General features: G+C 43.8%; 1 protein-coding gene across 1 annotated transcript in view; it reads left to right on the top strand.

The window, feature by feature from the left end:
• Positions 1–14,601, top strand: part of grik5 (glutamate receptor, ionotropic, kainate 5) — a gene marked incomplete at its 3' end in the record, with an annotated part of 126,643 nt that overhangs the window by 64,644 nt on the left and 47,398 nt on the right. The window contains 4 exon segments of the mRNA XM_080748588.1: positions 2,328–2,486; positions 4,802–4,954; positions 10,163–10,172; positions 10,175–10,266. Of these exon segments, the coding sequence (XP_080604714.1) occupies positions 2,328–2,486; positions 4,802–4,954; positions 10,163–10,172; positions 10,175–10,266 (414 nt within the window).

Genomic DNA, 14,601 nt, shown 5'->3' with positions numbered 1-14,601 from the left:
TACTTTACCTTTGGTACTGGAAGTATATTTTGGTGCCAATACGTTTATACTTGTCTTTCTCTCTCTTTCAATTCATTTCCAGTATTAGCGTCCATTTCTGTCTAAATCTAAATATTTAGATAGATAAGGCTCACGTAACAGCAGTGTCCTGAACATTTTCACTTTAAATTGTGGTTACACTTTAACCACTTGAATCTCATTCTGCCTGTTCTGAGGGGGACATTCAAAATAGCCGAACAATTTGTGCTAATGCAACAACGCACTGCGAGCTTTCAAATCGTCTCTTTTGGTGAAGAGATGATCAAGTGTAGAGTGATAAAAGATAAGATAAAATCTTATAAGATTCTCTTATCTTATCAGCCCCTCACATCTTTTCAAGGCTAATTACATGCAGAAGCAGCAGCAGTAACTGACCCGACTAGCAGATGTAAACAATGAACGGAGTGTAATTTGATATGTCTGAGAATACACTTTATAGACAGTGTTTCCCGCCACATATCTGCAAGCCTCAGCTGTCCAATGCACCAGAGGTAGTTTGGACCTGTCGCTGTGCCAAAGAAGCCCACTCGTTCACTTCACATAGTCTCCTTGTAGAGTAGACTGTCTTTCTCTCAGCGACTCCTGCCTGCCGTGCCTGTGCTGTTCCACTTGGACAGTATCCATCCAGATAAATATCAAACATCATAGAATATTGTCAGGACGACCCGACCAGTGGTGTTAAGTAACTAAGTACATTTACTTAAGTAATGTACTTAAGTACAATTTTGAGGTATTTGTTACATTACTTGAGAATTTCCAATTTCCAATACCTTTACTCCTACTCCAGTTCATCTTGGAACCAAATATTGTACTTTTACTCCACTACATTTATTTGAAAACTTTAGCTACTTACTTTGCAGATATACATTATAATATTATAAAACATACATAAACCACTTTAGCCCTATTTTATACCGTGGCCATTTGAAAATATGCGACGCGTTGTGAGTTTGTAGATCGGCTATTTTCAAACATTTTTAACTTTTACTTTTACCACTTTAAGTACATTTTGATGCCAATACTTTTGTACTTTTACTCAAGTAAATTTAGAATTCTGGACTTCTACTTGTAAGGGTGCCCTCACACCAAAATACCTAGAGTGGAATCCGCCAATGCATTTCAATGAGAATGGAGCGTTTTTTTTGCAGAAATCCTCTACTGGCAAAAAAACGCTCAATTCCCATTGAAATGCATTGGCGGATTCCACTCTAGGTAAGGGTGCCCTCACACCAAAATACATATGAGAGTGGTGTCTGTGTTCCGCCAATGCATTTCAATGAGAGTGAAGCGGTTTCATGCCAGCAGAGGATTTCTGCAAAAAACACTCCCTTATCATTGAAATGCATTGGCGGAATGCGGATTCCACTCTCATAGGTATTTTGGTGTGAGGGCACCCTAACAGAGTTTTTCTAGAATGCAGTATTGATACTTTTACTTAAGTAGAAAATGTGAGTACTTTTTCCACCACTGGACCCAACCATCCTGTGAAACGGTTGGCTTAAGTTTGGGTCTTTGAACCGCTCATACTAGAGGATAATCTTGCCTCTTGACGCTCCTGATCTAGGCTCAGGTATTGATTGATTGATTGATTGATTGATTGAACACTTTATTAACAGTTTGCAAAAAGTACAGAGGTGCAATTATACAATGATGCTAAAAGTATAACACAAAAAGCCCTGAGGACTTGTTTTCCATTGTGGTCCTGTGTATTCAATTCATAAAGACATATAAAGACATACAATAGGCAATCATCAATACTAGGAGGAGCAATACAAGTATATTTACAGAAAAACAGTGAGTTGTCATTACTTTTGGCTAGCAAGGAGTCTTGGTCTAGTTGCAAATTGCAGGTGCTGCCCTTTTATGGCGGCTTTGAAAGAGGGTATAGGGAGTGGCACCTTTTGATGGCTGGTTGTAGGGCATTCCACATTTTGGTGGCATAATAGTAGAATGAATTCATCCCCGTGTTTGTGCCGACGGATTCATTACTTGCGCCAGCAGAGTGCGCAAGTACTGCGTTCGGCTGCGTATGTATGTCGGTGTCCTTATTTGTTTAAGCCCGTAGCCCAATCAGGGACCAGCATTTCTGGCAACGTCATCATTAACACCAATTCCTGGTGATGCCAGTGGTGATGTCGCAAGTTGGCACCTCGACAGAGTGCAGTTCTAGTTCGCTATTCTAGTTGTTTCTGACCCAAAATTGGTTACCTTGTAGTCTGATCCTACCTTAAGAATACTGGGTCACGTAGTTTTAAAGTAATGGCGGTGTCATTGTGACCTGTTCCCAGGACTTCCCCCTGCTGAGGCTGGATGACATCGTGGACGAGCACTCCAACATCCTGGGCTTCTCCATGTTCAACACCACCCATCCTTTCTACCTGGAGTTCATCCGCAGCCTCAACCTGTCCTGGAGGGAGGGCTGTGACCTCATCTACCCCGGCCCTGCGGTCAGTACCAATTTTCTTTTTGATGAATGCCATTTTTTTAAAATGTTTTGCCAATTTTAACCCTGACCATAAAGTGGAAAATAGACGATCTACAAGCTATGCTGCGCAGTTGGGCTTGCAAGTAGGCGCTCGCTTGCAAGTAGGCGCTCGCTTGCAAGTAGGCGCTCGCTTGCGCACACGCGTGTGTGTGTTTGTGTGTGCCTATTGGCTTTCCTTTCATTGTTTGGTCGTATTCCAGTTCTTCAGTTTGTAAAATCGAGAATTCAAGAACATTTAAGGGCATGTTATACGGCTTGCGGCTTGCATTCACTATAGCTCTGCTTGTCTTTGATCCAAAGCTTCGCATCCGCTGCTGCTTAGCTAGTGCCCAGTTGTCCAGGCGCCCACCTCTCCAAGTGCCCTCATTTCCCTAGTGCACAGATGGGGCACTAGGGACTAGGGGCACTAGGACCAGTTGTCCAGGTGCCCACTTCTCCAAGTGCCCAGATGGTTTTGGTGGCCAGTTGTCCATGCCAGGTGCCCACATGTCCCTAGTGCCCAGTTTTCCAGGTGCCCACATTACCCTAGTGTCCAGATGCCTACATGTCCCTAGTTGTCCACCTCCTCAAGTGGCTTAATGTCCCTCGTGCCCAGTTGTCCAGGTGACCACCACTCCAAGTGTGCACATGTCCCTAGTGCCCAGTTGTTCAGGTGCCCACCTCTTAAGTGCCCACATGTCCTAGTGCCCAGTTGTTCAGGTGGCCACCTCTTCAATGATGAGAGTTTGTATTTTGATACTTGTCCTGTAAGTCCATATGGGCTGGGCTTCCTTGGAAGCATGACACTTTAATAAAATAAAAATAAAAATCAATCAATGAATCAAATCCTAATTGTAAGCCAAATCACCTTTTTTTATTTTATTATTATCATAGAAATCCATTTCCCCGGCGGTGGTCCTCACAATCGTCTATGTCTCAAACTCTACTCTACTTGTGGGGATGTTTTGGCCCCGCCAGAGAGTGATGTAAACGCCTTGTGTACTCTGAGCCAGACAGCAGCGTTTAGCACATAATGTCTAATTGCATCATTTCCACCATCAGTAATTTCATTTTGCAGCTAAGTAGATTCAGACCAGGCGTTTGGTGTGAACTTAATGTGTATTGATGTTCTTCTTCTTCTCTGTTTCCCCACCTCCCCTCCTCCCCCCCCCCCCCTCTCTCTCTCTCCCCTCCATTTCTCCTCCCCTCTTCCCTCCCCCTCTAATCACAGCGACGTTCCCCTCTTCCGTGCCTCTCTTCCATTCTACAAATGCCTTCTAAATCAGTGGTTCTCAACCTGTGGGTCGGGACCCCCAGGGGGGTCCCCGCATTATTTTGGGGGGGTCCCCAGATGATTAACTTAATGTGCAACATTGTTTTCTCACTCAACAGTAAACAAACCTACACAAAGTTTAAGTGTATAGCGGGTATCTGCACATTTCTAAAGTAACAATTTTAATAGCTCTAAAATGACAAATTAAACATTGGCCAAATTGTCAAATATTAGAGGCGAAAATTGTGAAAATTATGTTGTACTAAATCATCTCTTAGTGCTCGTCAGGGTGGGGGGATCCCCAGCTAAAATATGATTATTTTGGGGGTTGTGGCCTGGTTCTCACACTTTTTCGTGCCAAGTCCCCCCCCCCCCCCTGTTTTGTATGACACTGTAGTATGACGGGCTAGGGCGTTAATAAACAAAAAAATATTAAATATGGAGCTAAAAGGTTTCTGCCCGACAACCATTATACTGTAGTACTACAGACATTCTTTTTTCCCTTCCAGTGCCAATCCCGAACAAGTTCGGCTTTTTTTCAATACAATTCAATATTTTTTTTGCTATTTTACTTACCCTGAGCTGCTTGTAGAGACGTGGGTGGTCCTGGCTCGTCCTACGCTTTCCAACGAGCCATTCTACGTGTTCCGACGATTTATTCCATTGAAAATGGCCAGATGCCAAGTTTAGAGCCCCCCAATTTTTACTCAATCTGTCTATGCTGTCGGCGCCGCGACGTATTCCCGGGGTGCCGATCCCGAACTAGTTCGGCTTTTTATATAAAATGAATTAAATAATCGGAGGCCTCACTGAAGCCTCTGGCTAAATTTTTACATGTTTACATCGGCCCGCGAGAGGGTCGCGCCGCCGAATCCAATGCATTGTCACATCTTTAAAGCTCATTTTCTCTGAACTGTGTTCTTATGGAAGTGGAAAAGTTTTTTTTACGGCTAAATCGCCGAAAATCGGGCTCCTAAAATGAGTGATAACCTATAGCTATCTTGTAACCTGCCTTCCTTCCACAGCTGTCGTCGGCGCTGATGTTCGACGCGGTGCACGTGGTGGTGGGCGCGGTGCGGGAGCTCAACCGCAGCCAGGAGATCGGAGTGAAGCCTCTCAGCTGCACCTCGCCTCAGATCTGGCAACACGGGACCAGCCTGATGAACTACCTGCGCATGGTGGGTCGCTTTGGTTTGGTTGTCTGCTTTCATTCGCAAAACAACAGTTCAACGCAGTGGTTCCCAAACCTTTTGGCTCGTGACCCAAAAGAGAGATTAGACGTTTGCCCGGGACCCAAACTAGTGAAAACAGCAGATTTACAAGCTCAAAAACCGCGTTGAGAGCATGTAGATCGACTATTTTCACTACTTCTTAAACGTTCGTTTTCTAATTTATGGAAATTCTCTGATTTTTCTTTGAGTTCTTCATGAAATTATGAAGAAAAAAAGTAATTGAATTTGTTTTTTAATTCATGAAACATTTTGCATTTTTGGGAATGTTTTTTCAAAAATGTTTTGAAATAATAATAATTAAAAACAAAATGTAGGAAACAAAAAATTAAGCGACCGCACAAATGGGTCCCGACTCCAGACCCGGTGCTTGGGAAACAGTGGTCTGAAAGCCCTCCCAGGGGCTGGAGAGAAGTGTTATTCTCCAGGAAAATGTTTCACAGTAAGTTACAGTAAAATGACCTCAATGGGAAGTATACGGTACAGGAGGTAGGGAGGTTTGTGCTCTAAACTCAAGGCTTACTGTAGTGCTGTAAACAGGTGCGAGAGGCCAGCATGAAAGATGCAGGCCTGCTTTGGATGCAAAAGATTGTCTTTACTCAAAAAGTGAAAATAAAGTGACACAGAGCGAAGTTTCAGTCCTTAGAACTTGATCAACACTGGACTGGTTGAGTATACGGTAGAGTAGAACTATAAATTACCCAAAAAGATGAAATAGTCAAGTAAATGAAGTACAGTACTTGAGTAAATGTGCCTTGTTACTTTACACCAGTGGTTCTCAAAGTGAATTTCAGGGATTCTGTGGGTTCCTTTAGTGGGGTCTACATTGACCCATACACATCTGTAACTCTGACAGTGTACAAATGGAACCAAATGAACCCTAACAGGTCCATTTGGTTCCATTTGTACACTGTCAGAGTTAAGGGGAGACCTTGAAATGTGAAAGTTTGAGAAACACTGCTTTACACCACTGCTAGCTAGCACACAAGTTAATCTGCAACACATACTGTATACGTGTCGTCTGTTGATATGAGATGTTGCTCGTCTACATATGTGTATGTGTGGACATGCGTGCTGGTAGTAGCATGTGGTGTATAATTTATTATGTATGTGTGAGTGTGCGTGTGTGATCCTCTACCCGCCCACGTTCCGTGCCGAGAGGATCAGCTTTTAAATCTAGTCGTGTATGACAAAATCATATAATTAAACTAGAGGACATGCCATATGTCCTATAGTCACACATTATGCCCGTACGCACTAAGTGAGACGGACTCACACATACACAGTACATGCATACACACGCATACAGATCCTTGGTGTCGGGCAGAAACCTTGCATCTCCATATTTAAACTTTTCACGTTTCGTTTTTCGTAAATTAATGACAACTTCATCGTTATGCTGGCATGAAACCACTTCACTCTCATTGAAATGCATTGGCGGAACGCGGATTCCACTCTCATAGGTATTTTGGTGTGAGGGCATCCTAACAGAGTATTTCTACTTTGCAGTATTGATACTTTTACTTAAGTAAACAAAATGTAGTACTTTTTCCACCACTGGTTGTGGACATACAAGGTTTCCAACGATGATGATAGACACAGAGATGGTACTGTGTCTGAGGTGTCACGGGGACCTTGGCATGGATGCTCGCTGTTTGAAGTGCGGGTTTAAATTAATTCTTCACATCTTTCACTTCTAGTGCCATCATCCACATCCACTCAACATACGTAACATATGCATTAACCTCAGCCCACTCTCTCCATATGTTCTCGTGCAGCTGTTCACCACTCCTGTTTGGTTCACTACAGTACTGCATGCTGGGTGTGCAACAGTTCAGAGAAATGATCCATTTTAATCGATGACAGAAAGCAGTCGGTAATCGACAATGTCATTTAATAATCGATCGACTCCATAACTATTTTGGGCATGTTGTCATATTTGTGAAAGCTTCAAAACATAAAAAAAGCTGATTTACAAGCTCACAATAGCCTGATTTCAGACTCGGCTCACGCTTTAGTCTGAAACTGTGCCCTATTCTAAACGATTTACGGGGGAGGGACTTTTTTGCGAGCGTGCACGAGCGTGCGCGTACTCAGCTCCAGACCAGAGAAAGAGTCCACTCAGAGTGGGCGGGGTCTATGGGCTGGAACCAGGCAAAGCTCACAACACATTACAACACTTGCTTGTAGAGCTGCTATTTTCATTACCGTTGTGTATAAAATAAGGCTTTAAGCGATTCATTGAAACTGTAAACATTTAAAAACAATGTTTTACAGAGAATGTGCATTACATTCACCCATTCACAAACACATTCATACACCGATGGCGGAGGAAACCATGCAAGGCTCCAACCTGCTCACTGAGTGTGAGCAACTAGGGGTTCAGAGTCTTGCTCAAGGTACTCTTGGGGAGCCCGGGATCGAACTGGGAACCCTTCAGGAACCCTCTGTGTTCTAAGACTGCAACTCTGCCCCTGAGCCACTGCCGCCCCTGTCCCCTGTAGTAGTAACAGCAATCATGGTACCGGTAGTGATAATAATAGCAACAGTAGTGGCAGTGGTAATAAAAGTACAGTCACAGTAGTAGTAGCAGTAGTGCTTGTAACAGTTGGCAGGCAGTGACTCAGGAGGTAGAGTGGTTGTGTGGGAATGGGAAGGTTCCACAGTTGGATCCCCGCGGCTCCTGGCATCATGTCCATAGTGTCCTTGAACAAGACACTGAAGCGTGATTATAGATCCAACTGGGAAAGATGGATAACCACGCCCCGGACTCATTTTTGAAGCTTGTGATTGGCTGAACCGGACGTAGGGAGCGCTCCGTTGTAGTCACTTGGACCGCGCGAGGTGCACGGTACCCAATTATCATGGCGTTTATCGTGCGCTTGCCCAGGCCTTACGGCCTGGGCATAAATATAACGATTGCATTCACCACGGCTTCGTAACTCGCGCGGCGCTCCGCCGGCCGCGCGGCCCTGGCCCGCTCTTCGCGGCCACTCGCGCCTGCGGCGCTCGGGGGCGAAGAGCAGGACCAAGGTCCGCTGGCCTTCGCGCCGCTTGCAGTGTCGTGGACAATAACTGTGAAAACGAGCGCTCTATGCCGTTTCCATCCATCTTTCCCAGTTGGATCCATAATCACGCGACACTGAACCCATGGCATGGTGCCTCCACCGTCAGTGTGTGATTGGCTCATACATTTACCTCTGTAAAGTGCTTTGGATAATGACGCCAAGTAGTTGCAGGCGATTTAATACTAGTTTTAGTCACAGGAGTGGTGATAGTAGTAGCAACAGTGTTTAATTTAATTGCCTTTAATTTTTATTTAATTCGTGGAGGGCACATTGAGGGCTGAGCTATCCCAGGAATATAAGGGAGACGGGTGCCAACTGAAGATTAGTCCATGTGCGAGGCTGATTCTATTTATAAGCAGTTCTTCTTAAGTCCAAGCTAATTCAATGAGCCTGGAAAACAGGTCCATTCCTGTGAGTGGGGGAAGTAGGTCCCAGAGTTCCTATTTAGGAGAGAAGTAAGGTAATATGTCTAGATTTTTATAGAAACAAATACCAATGCGGGTCCCTCCTAACAGAAAGAGAGCTGCTACCAACTTTTGGTGGTGGATGGTGCTGTATTTATCACCGGTAATCAGAGCATAATGATTGATCGCATCTAAAGGCCTAAAAGTACAAACGGATGGATTTCTACGTTCAACAACAATATTCCTGAATGTACTGTTAGGCAAGTGATACATAATATGTTATGTACATAATGTAGCATAGTGTAAAAGTCCTATGTGAACTGCACTTGTTGCTAGTAGCTGATCTGATAACATAATTTGGCCATAACCCTGGGGACCCATTTTTGGATCGTGAGTTGACAATACAGAAAAATGTATGAAATGTGAAATACCCCCACCCCCAAAAAATATATACATTGAAAAGATCTTTTCAGAAATACACTATAGTGAAAATAGTCGATCTACAAGCTCACATAGGCTATTTTCACTATTAAATGGCTAATTCATAATGTGACAAGGACAAGCTGACAAAGTTTGTGAACCTCTGTGATAGACAATTGAGTGCTGATTTGTTTTTGTCCATGACAGCTGCTCTAACATGCCTCTGTTTGTTCCTTGTCATCTCCCATCTGTGTGTGTGTCCGTGTGTGTCTCTCATGGACGACCTGTGGACGGACTGGCCTGCGCTCCATCCCTCATTGTCTCCAGCCCACCTGTCCCACATCAGTCTGTGTTAGCCAACCGCATGGCGTGCTCCATTGTCATCGCCTCCAACATTCATCTTAGCTATCTACGGCTACGCTAGCATTGCCTGGGGCACGGAGTGAGTGAGTGATTTGTGTGTGTGTGTGTGCGTGTGTGTGTGTGTGTGTGTGTGTGTGTGTGTGTGTGTGTGTGTGTGTGTGTGTGTGTGTGTGTGTGTGTGTGTGTGTGTGTGTGTGTGTGTGTGTGTGTGTGTGTGTGTGTGTGTGTGTGTGTGCACGTGCGTGCGTGTGTGTGTGTGTGCATGCATGCGTGAGAATGATTGTAAAATAAAGGGTTTAGTAAAGAAGTGTTGACTCGCTGTTTGTCAGTCTATCTGTTGATTCCGTCCTCTCTCTCTCTCTCTCTCTCTCTCTCTCTCTCTTTCTCTCTCTCTCAGCCTAATTCATACTTCATTGCACTGCTTGCCGAAAAGGACAGATTTTCAAGCTATGTGTCACTTTGCGTCGTTTACTTTGAAACTTTGGTTTGCTGAACTCTTCGGCGGGTGACACTATCGTGCAGTATTATGATGAAATAACCACTTTTTCCCTGGATGTCTGATTTCTCTGTTGGGCAGTGGTGGATGATTATCTCACCGTAAGCCCGGTTCATACTTTGTTGCACGTGTGCCGAAATAGCCGACCGACAAGCTCACAACATGTCGCATTCACGCCACATTTGAGTTACAGTAGGTTAGTAGAATGTACTTCTTAAAATAAATGTATCATGCCTGTTATGGTATGGCAACATGACTGGTGCTTCGTGCGCGTGCAAGACAACCAGTCATGTTGCCATACCTTAGCTTTTTCTGAACTGACGCCACTGTTATCTTGTAATCTCTTCTTCTCTTTCCTCCTCTTTTCCTCCTCTCCTCCCTCTCTCTCCCTCTTCCTGGGTGCCAGGTGGAGTACGATGCCTGACGGGTCGGGTGGAGTTCAACAGTAAAGGCCAGAGGACCAACTACACCCTGAGGATCCTGGAGAAGCACCGTGGTGGACACAAAGAGGTGAGGAGCAGGGACGTGCAGAGAGTGTTAGAGAGGCAGGGGCTGACATTTTTAAAGGGGCCTTTCGGTGGAAATATCGAAAATAGCAGACCTCCATGCTCGGAGGTCTGCTATTTTCGATACTTGATACCACACTGAACTAAGCATAATCAAGTCAATACTGGAGATGTGGCGACAATTCTTTCAACATAAGATGATGCATTCAAGTTCAGGAGAGTTCGGACAAGGCAATTCTCTTTGATGCTGCCTTCAGGTATGGCATCGAAAGAGGGCATTTGCATTTCTTTCACCATAGTAAAAACTGCATTCATGGATCTGGAAAGAGCACTTTTTACAGACAGATAAAAGGGCAGGGGCTCAAGCCCCCTTTGATGTCTATGTGTGCACGTGCCTGGTGAGGAGCCACTCGTTATCACACAGGTCACCTACAGTATTACCATGGGTCCCTGGGAGGATTTGTGGATTTCTGACCCTACACTGTGATTGGTGTAGGGCAAAAGCATAGTGACATTAAACTCTGTTTGGTGTAGACCAGGGGTAGGTTGCCTAACCCTGGTAGGGCCTAGAGACGGATGTGGCCCCTAGGCCCTCTCCCGTGGCTCCCAGTTGCTGGGGAAAAGAAGTACGTTCAGGGAATTTTTTTGTTTTGTTTTCACATTTTAATCATAAACCTGGTGTAGACTAACTCCACTCTGCTTCACGTAGCGGAATTCGTGGGGCCTTGTTCATTATTTTTTGATAACCAGGATTATCCCACTTTCCCCCGGCCTTTTGCCAATGATTTATATCAAGGAATGTTCAGTGGCATTTTGTGAATGGGGATATTGCTATCTCCAGCAAATAGGACACACTTTTGTCTCTTTCTAGCTAGGTCCACAGATGATTCAGGCAATTTCAGCTGTGCTTTTGTAGGATATCCCGTTTCATATGTTAATTGAGCAATTGACAACTTTCTTCTTACAGTACATACTGTATATATATTTAAAAAAAAACTTTTTTGTTAAACACACAGACAACAAACCCAAAAATACAAACAGGTTACTATAAAGCAACAACAAAACATAGCTCAAAAACAGACATTTTTCGAACGTCATTCAAATTCAAAAGCTGCTTGTCGATCTGCTATTTTCAGCTAAAGCTTTCCCCACAACACAGATGCTAGGGATTCTGGGAGGTTAGAGTGAGGATAAATAGAGCCAGGTAGATGGCTTGGGGGCGGAGTTGAGGGCCAGGTAGGTGGCGTGAGAGCAGGTAGGTGGAGATGGGGGGTGGAGTTAAGGTGTGTTTCGCTCTCTCCTGAACTTCAGTTGTTCTAACTCCATGCAGGGGTCTAAAGGTCTTTGCAGACTGCTGTTTTTTTTTTTTTTGGATCACGTAAATAAAGAAGTTTGCACACTGCCGCGGACCAGGGTTGATTTTTTCAGATTTTCGCAACTGTGGCCACTGGGTCCCTTGCTCTCTCTCTCTCTCTCTCCTCTCTCTCTCTCTCCTTGGCCCTTTTTGTGGATTTCAGATTTCCAAAACGCAACGAAAAAACGCAGCAGTGCCTCATGCTGTATCATATGATGCAAAATGCATCATCATTCATGCTGAAATACTAAAATATCTCAAAACACAGATTGAACACAAATATAACATAACATAAACATAAATAACTCAGGATTGTGTTGATCGTGTTCCAAACAACAATAAAATAAGATCTGGTTGTCCCAGAGGTGAAGTGGGCCTTTAGGTGGTTATTAATCACAATCACAATCGAGGCAAAGCTTTGAAATGATGGTGATTTGATGATTGGATGAGTGGATGATTGGAAGTCGTAATAATGGCCCAGCCCTACATGTTCTGTCCCCTCTTTGACCCCAGCGATTCCCTTTAAATGTCCCTTCCGGGTCCAAGCACTTTTCTGAAAGCTATTATTCCACTTTGGCTGGAAAGCGTTGACACTTCTGCAACAGCATCCACAGTTGTTGTTGTCGCTTCTGACCGGACCATTGATCTTTACATTATGAGCTTTAATTCGAGCACTTATCTCAGCCATAGCAGTATGCTTTCAGCGTTGCTATCTCTCTTCTCAGCGCACCAGTCATGCCAGCAATTTATTTCTCGTCAATCCTATTACAAATGTCTTGTCCTAAAGAAATGTACAGTGGCTCTCAGAATGCGTTGCACGTGGCAAAGACTTGAGAGATGCTGTAGCGGTGCCCAGCAAAAGCAGTTAATGTAGCATCACAATTAATTTAACCAGTTTATCAATTTAATATGTTGGCTATTCAAAAACAGCAGTTTTACAGGGGTCCTTGGGGGTTCCATGGGGGTCTCCAGCAAAAGGATCTATAGTTGTGAATCAAATGGTCCCTTGCAGTTCTGTAAGGGACTGAGAGAGTACGGATTGTAGACATGCTATATAGCACAACGGTTTTCAATGTGGACCCTTACCGTTCCGTAACCAAAAATGTACCCGTATTTGGTTTAATTTTTACACTCCTACAGTGTTGTGGGGGTCCGTGGCCTAATGCATACCAAACTGAGGGACCTTGAAATGAAACCGTTTGAGAAGCATCACTATAGAGCAGGGGTCTCCAACGTTTTCAGGCCAAGGACCCCTTAGTTGAGAGAGAGATGAAGCAGGGGTCCCCACAACCCATAGATACCATATAGTTTAGTTACTTTCATCGTTTGACATCTAAATGTGTGTTTCCAGATATTTAACCACCTGGAATGTCAATACTTAATAAACTTGACCTATCACTCTGTACTTCTGTTCTTTTTTCCCCTCTACACAAAACCTTGTTGCCGAAAATAGCCGATCTACAAGCTCACAACGCCTTGCGCTGTCAGCTTGTAGTTCTCTAAGTTCTCAGAATATGGACACTAGGGTTCCAGTGGTTAATTTAGAAAAGAAGAAAAAAAACACAGGCACCTGTCAATTATTGTGATCTTGTGAATTATTAAGTAGAGTTAACATACGTCATCACGCACAACGTTTTTGTTTAGGGGCTGTACTTAGGGCTTTAATTGTCTTGTTATAATAGACAAACACAGGATTTTTTCTGCCATCTACTGTTAGGTATGGCCATATTATCACTACAGATATGCTCTAAAAGCGTGAAAAACTTATTTTTCATTTCACTACGTCTTTAAAACTTCCCAGGCGTCCGTCTGTACTCTGGAGGTTCTCCTCATGTAAGAGACTTAGGCCTTTTGGGATCCTTTGTTGTTGTCTGCATTTTCGCTCTAATTTGTTAACTCATATGAAGTATATCGAAATTCTTCCAACATGTTTTTTCCCTTTTCTTAATTTTCCATTTATTTTTTAATTTTTTATTTTCCATTCTCATATCTGCTATGAGGCCGATGTATCCTTGAATTTCAAACATTCCTATAACAAATCACTGTATTTTACTCATTGAATAAGTAGGATAGGCTTCTACAAGCTTTCAGCTTCAGCCTATTCCTTTTGACCACATGTAACAATGACTAAGTGGATGTATGACTTGTAAAAATGTGAGTGATCAAATAAACTAAACTAAAAAAAAAAAAAAAAAAAATGAAGCATCCCAAACACAAGTTCCACCGAGTGTACTACGCAACGAGTAGCTGTAATGAAAAGTAGTTTTGTAATGAAGATTTTCCGAGCTACTGAGAGGCATGTCCTAACTGCTCAACACTCAACAGCTACGTTGTGATCCCAAGATCACAAACAGAATGAATATATAATCACAAAGCTGCCACAAAACGTCATCCATGGATACATTATGCATCCACACGTTTCACATACATGTTTAACCCACGAAGCAGGCTCAAAGATGCTGTCGTTGCTATGGTGATGAGCCATCATGACCATATAGGCATATAAACTCAAATCCACACACGTGCACCCCCCCCCCCCCCCACACACACACACACACACACACACACACACACACATAGATTTTATTTCTGCTAACCTAAAGATATGTGTGTGCGCGCGCACGCGTATGTGCGCCCGCGTGTGTGTGTGTGCAGAACGAATATATATATAGCAAACCCGCAGGGGAAAACAGAACCCTTAGGGAAAGCAGAGCCCACTGGTGGTGATGGGATCAAACAAGTGCATAACGCCCATAAAACGATCGTAAAAAGGAGCATAACATGACCTGGAATTATGTGATTCCTTGGAGACAGTTGAGGATTAGCAGCATAGCAGAGTAGACAGCAGAGATAGAGCGGTCAATATTGCACTCATGTCCATATACTGTAGCATTACTACTTTAAAACATAGTGCTGCTATTGGCACAGGCACGATAGGTAGGCAGGCAGGCAGGCGGGCGGACGGACGGACGGACGGACGGACGG

This window comes from Nannobrachium achirus, assembly GCF_963921795.1.
Source record: "Nannobrachium achirus genome assembly, chromosome: 2".
Classification (NCBI taxonomy): Eukaryota; Metazoa; Chordata; class Actinopteri; order Myctophiformes; family Myctophidae; genus Nannobrachium; species Nannobrachium achirus.
Note: the sequence above shows the minus strand (reverse complement) of the source record. Positions and strands in the feature narration are given on the sequence as shown.